This window comes from Takifugu flavidus, unplaced genomic scaffold (genome assembly GCF_003711565.1).
Source record: "Takifugu flavidus isolate HTHZ2018 unplaced genomic scaffold, ASM371156v2 ctg1105, whole genome shotgun sequence".
Taxonomy (NCBI): Eukaryota; Metazoa; Chordata; class Actinopteri; order Tetraodontiformes; family Tetraodontidae; genus Takifugu; species Takifugu flavidus.
The window spans coordinates 1-5963 of record NW_026621870.1 but is presented as its reverse complement, the minus strand read 5'-3'; the positions used below and the strand labels follow the sequence as shown (position 1 = coordinate 5963).

The 5963-nt window shown below is 44.6% G+C and overlaps 1 protein-coding gene across 1 annotated transcript; it reads left to right on the top strand.

Moving 5' to 3' along the window:
• The first annotated feature begins 1529 nt into the window (after nt 1-1529).
• Nucleotides 1530-4200, top strand: LOC130519701 (heat shock 70 kDa protein 1-like). Its single transcript, XM_057023199.1, has 2 exons — nt 1530-1685; nt 2096-4200. The coding sequence occupies exon 2, from the start codon at nt 2115-2117 to the stop codon at nt 4032-4034; it is 1920 nt and encodes a 639-aa protein (XP_056879179.1). The 5' UTR covers nt 1530-1685; nt 2096-2114; the 3' UTR covers nt 4035-4200.
• The last annotated feature ends 1763 nt before the right edge of the window (nt 4201-5963 follow it).

Below are 5963 nucleotides of genomic sequence, written 5' to 3'. Positions count from 1 at the left end.
CTCCATCTCCAACCACCTTGAATGGCCAGTGTTTTATGTCAGCTTGAACGGTGGGATCCTCCAATTTTCTCCCAATCAGTCTCTTAGCATCAAACACGGTGTTGCTGGGGTTCAAGGCCACCTGGTTCTTTGCCGCGTCCCCGATGAGCCTCTCCGTGTCGGTGAAGGCCACGTAGCTGGGGGTGGTCCTGTTGCCCTGGTCGTTGGCAATGATTTCTACTTTTCCATGCTGGAAAACCCCCACACAGGAGTAGGTGGTGCCCAGGTCGATGCCAATCGCTAAACCTTTAGCTGCAGACATTTTCACTGGAGACTGGTGTCTGGGAAAGAGTCAAAGACAAACCGTGAATGATGTTTAATTACAGATAATTAAAATTGATATTAAAACTAATTCAAAGTTCTGCTTGCACAAACTCCTATTCACAACAATTAATAAAAGGTGTCAGAAATAAACGTGTTTAAAAATTGTATTGCCAACTTACATTGTTGTGATGACTCTGAGTGGAGTCTCTTTTCGTCTTCTTGCTCTCAGGTTCTTCTGCTGTGGTCTGATCCGTTCCTGTCCTCTCTTTTATGAACCATCTGCAGAAACTTCTCGCTCATTCTCGACGGTCCCAAGATAAACCATCAAGTCATAATCGTGGTTCGTTTCGACTTCCTGTTATGTTTTTTCACAATAAATGTTCTTAGTATTAATACTCCGAGAAAAGCACATAAAAAATGACCCCCCCCCCCCCCCCCCCCATTTGTTTTATTTTAGAAGCAGTTTTATTTTTTCCGGTTGTGACACTAGCAATTTTTTTGAGTGAAATTACGTAAGATTAAGGTTCTCGATTAGTTGAGAAGTTTCTTTAGAGTTTCCTTCAAGATTTATCATGTTAAAGGTACATTACACAAATTTTATCGATGTAATTTATGATTAAGTTTGTTTTAATTCTGGTGCGCTACATTGTTGCATTTTGTCCCATCCGTACTTACAATAGCTAAGATTGTCCTGAATAGTTCTCTATATCTCTAAGCTGCATAAAATGTAAATGTCTAAAAAAAATTAACCGTTTTCTTTTAATTCTACTATTATGACGATAATATACCAAGTAGCACAAATGAAACACGTTATTACGTATTTACTTAAGTGTCACTTTAGTATATCTTCAATCTTTTATAGGCAAGATTCAAGATCCTTTTATTTAGAGTTTGGTGGTAATAAATAAAAAAATGATCAGCGTTTAAGGGACAATGGTGATAAAAGGGCATACAACAACAATAATAATGATGTTAAAAAACGTTTCTTTGAATAAAATCTAAAAATACAAATGAATCGATTCTATTCCCGCCTCCGTTCTTCTGGAAAGTTCTGGGACACATGAGAATATCCGGTCATGACGTCATACAGCCGTCGTCATGACCGGAAAGAGCAAAGTTGCTTTCAAAATAAATGTAATGCGTCGGGTAAAGGGTTATTTTTCTACGTGCGTTCACGTGAAGTATTTTATTGCGAAATAGTAAAAAGGAAGTTGCATGTGCCCAGAGGCCTTTGATTCGCGCATGTAAAACGTCTGGAAAGAGCCAGAAAGTGGCCGCAGATGGTTTATAAAAGCTGAGACAGCAGCAGGGATCACTCAGAAACTCAGGATCCAGTGGAAGAAGATCAAGAGGTTTTCCTCACCACTCAGAATCGCCACTATGTAAGTTCACAATATTAGTTTAATGATAAATTAGTTTACAGCGTTGTTTGTTTTATCATTTACCTTGAACGTTTGGAAGTTAAACTAGATCCATGCTGTATTGTGCTTAAGAGATTTCTGAATATGCTTTATTAACTTTTTGAAGTGATTTTAAACTTTAAACAACAAAACTTAAGGTAAATCTATTTAAAAGTGAAACGTCTCCAGTAACATTACCTGAACTTAGTAATTTATAGGTAACTTGTATTTTGTTTTATTATTTTTACTGACATTTTTTATATTTACTGAATCTTAAACTTTAATTTGACTTTCCACACTGGCCTCACTTTGACTGATCTGTGAAATACCTGCTGTGAATCAGGGCTAATTTCTTCAACATGTTTCTAAACTCGTCTTTGACTCTTTCCCAGACACCAGTCTCCAGTGAAAATGTCTGCAGCTAAAGGTTTAGCGATTGGCATCGACCTGGGCACCACCTACTCCTGTGTGGGGGTTTTCCAGCATGGAAAAGTGGAAATCATCGCCAACGACCAGGGCAACAGGACCACCCCCAGCTACGTGGCCTTCACCGACACGGAGAGGCTCATCGGGGACGCGGCAAAGAACCAGGTGGCCTTGAACCCCAGCAACACCGTGTTTGATGCTAAGAGACTGATTGGGAGAAGACTGGAGGATCCCACCGTTCAAGCTGACATAAAACACTGGCCATTCAAGGTGGTTGGAGATGGAGGGAAGCCCAAAATCCAGGTGGAATACAAAGGAGAGGAAAAGAGCTTCTACCCTGAGGAGATTTCCTCTATGGTTCTGGTGAAGATGAAGGAGATCGCAGAGGCCTACCTTGGTCAAAAGGTGTCCAGCGCCGTCATCACGGTCCCGGCGTACTTCAACGACTCTCAGAGACAGGCGACCAAAGACGCCGGCGTCATCGCCGGATTGAATGTGCTGAGGATCATCAATGAGCCGACGGCTGCAGCCATCGCGTACGGTCTGGACAAAGGCAAGTCGGCGGAACGCAACGTCCTGATCTTTGACCTGGGAGGAGGCACCTTTGACGTGTCCATCCTGACCATTGAAGACGGTATCTTTGAGGTCAAAGCCACGGCTGGAGACACTCACCTGGGTGGAGAGGACTTTGACAACCGCATGGTGAACCACTTTGTGGAGGAATTCAAGAGGAAGCAGAAGAAGGACATCAGCCAGAACAAGAGAGCGCTGAGGAGGCTGCGCACAGCTTGTGAGAGGGCCAAGAGAACCCTGTCCTCCAGCACCCAGGCCAGCATTGAGATCGATTCACTGTTTGAGGGCATCGACTTCTACACCTCCATCACCAGGGCTCGTTTTGAGGAGCTGTGCGGTGACCTTTTCAGAGGAACTCTGGATCCCGTGGAGAAAGCCCTGAGAGATGCCAAAATGGACAAAGGACAGATCAACGATATTGTCCTGGTCGGAGGCTCCACGAGAATCCCCAGAATCCAGAAACTCCTGCAGGATTTCTTCAACGGCAGAGAGCTGAACAAGAGCATCAACCCAGACGAGGCGGTGGCTTACGGTGCCGCCGTCCAAGCCGCCATTCTGACAGGAGACACCTCGGGTAACGTTCAGGACCTGCTGCTGCTGGATGTGGCCCCTCTGTCGCTGGGTATCGAGACAGCAGGAGGAGTCATGACGGCCCTGATTAAACGCAACACCACCATCCCCACCAAGCAGACCCAGATCTTCACCACCTATGCAGACAACCAGCCGGGGGTCCTCATCCAAGTGTATGAAGGAGAAAGAGCCATGACCAAGGACAACAACCTCCTGGGCAAGTTTGAGCTGTCGGGCCTCCCGCCTGCTCCCCGAGGGGTCCCGCAGATCGAGGTCACCTTCGATATCGACGCCAACGGCATTTTGAACGTGTCTGCGGTGGACAAGAGCACCGGCAAAGAGAACAAGATCACCATCACCAACGATAAGGGCCGTCTGAGCAAAGAAGAGATCGAGAGGATGGTGCAGGACGCCGACAAATACAAAGCTGAGGACGACCAGCAGAGGGAGAAAATCGCTGCCAAGAACTCTCTGGAGTCCTACGCCTTCAACATGAAGAGCAGCGTGCAGGAGGACAACCTGAAGGACAAAATTAGTGAAGAGGACAAGAAGAAGGTCGTCGACAAGTGTGAGGAGACCATCGCCTGGCTGGAGAACAACCAGCTGGCTGATAAAGAAGAGTACCAACACCAGCAGAAAGAGCTGGAGAAAGTGTGCAAACCCATCATCAGCAAGCTGTATCAGGGAGGAATGCCTGGAGGCAACCCAGGAGGACAGTCCCAGAGCAGCTCCCAGGGGCCAACCATTGAGGAGGTGGACTAAAGTGGCCCTTCAAATTCATTCACACACTTAAAAAAGGACTTTTTCATTTTGTTAATTGTTGAATATAGTTTAATATATAGTATAAGTTTTGACTAAAAACATGTTAAGTCATAAACGAGCTTTTCAATTGCTGTAAAATCCTAAATAAGTTGTCAACTACTCTGTACAGGGGAATTATTGAAGCACTTTATTTTTTGTTGTCTGTTCACATGAAAAATATCACCTTTGAATAAATATTTGTATAAAAAAAACTCTAGTGTGTGTGTGTGACTGCATACATCAAGATAAACCAGGAAAATGTTTCCTCCCAGCCAAAAGTGTTCTTGAAGTTTTAATTACTAGCTTTAATACTTTTAATCCAATTTACTGTCGTATTTTATTTGCGCAGGAAGATCCAACAGGAAGTAGCTGTGAACGGTTTCCGCTCTCGTGCCGTCCCGCCCCACCAGTCTGTGCCATCTTGTATTTAGCAAGAACAAAAACGGTGTAAGAAACAACCCCAACCTCGGAATGGACCACCGATGGGAAGACGAACTTTGAGATTATTTTTTAAAGAGGAGCAACAACAGCGAGGCATTATGCTCTGAAGCCAGACAGCGCAGACTAAAAGCAGCCACACCCCGTTGAATAGCTAGCGTTACGTTAGCTTTTAGGCTACCAAAGCTAAGCTCGCCAATTAGCTAATGCTAGTAAACCACCAACGAAAGTATCAACTAGCGAGCTTCGGGTTTCTGTTTGAGGCTGACAAACGAGCAGCGTCGCTGTAAAGTCATATGTTTATTCTCCAACTGCTCGGAAATCAGGGAGACATCGGCATAAATGGACCAAATATTCTGCTGATCCACTCGGAGGAAACCCGGGCTATGTAGATAGCGGCTCGCTAGCTTGACTACTAACCGTTGTTTTTCGCTCCTGAGCGGAACCCTAAGAAGCCACAGCAAGTAAGTCTAAGCTTCATTCCTGCCGCCACATTTACGTTGCTTTTCTTTGTCCCACAGCTGGCAAAACTCACAAAATAGCCGAACTATTTGAGCGTACATTCTGGTAGATTTAGCCTACCCTTCTTTTATATGATCGTATTTTGATGGGGCCTTCATATGTCATGTTTTACTCTAAAATTGGCTTCAGGAACTCAAACGACACATTTTAACGTCATTTTTGGCGGCCGATCAGTGTCTGCTGTATTTCTTTCCTTTGTTAATCTCGTAAATAACCGTCGTTTAAAATAACGGTTACAGCTTGGGAACCTCTTCTGTCACCCACCAATTCGAACCAACTTCTCTTTTTAATCGAAAAGAAGCTGTCAGAATATAAAGTGGCCGGTTTGCTGCCCAACTGTACAGAAACGGAAGTTCTCATCTCCTCACACGTGGTGGCAAACTTGATTTTTGCCGAGAAATCCCCGTTTCTGTTGGTGTTACACCGGGCACAGTCGTGCTTGTTGTGGGGCTAAAAACTAGTCCTTGAATCCGATCTTTGTGCCTTGGCCTATGTTCTAACTTGGAAAGAATCCCAGTTTTGTAACCCACAGGATGGAGGCTGTCTCAGGGGGTTCGGTGACGCTGTCCGCTCAAAGTATTGGCGTCAAACCCCTGGTTCTGCCGAACACATCTGGCCACGCCTGCGATAACTGTCAGGTTTTGTTTGCATGTTGTGTATTTGAATGAGGGGAAACGGTTTCATTCGGTGTCTTACTTTGTGTGAACGTTACATTCACTTCCTGGCGATGTAAATCGTTCCACGTCAGCCATGTTCACCACTTTTGAGTCCAAACGGTTAAAAAAAGACTGTTGGGAATGTTGTCTGCCGCAGCCATTTTACCCGGAAAAGGTCGGAAACATATTTAAATATCCTATAGGTGTTAGTAAGATATTTGGTTGGGATTCTAAGATCCTGAAGACTCCCCCACATTATTTAGATTGTTTGTCT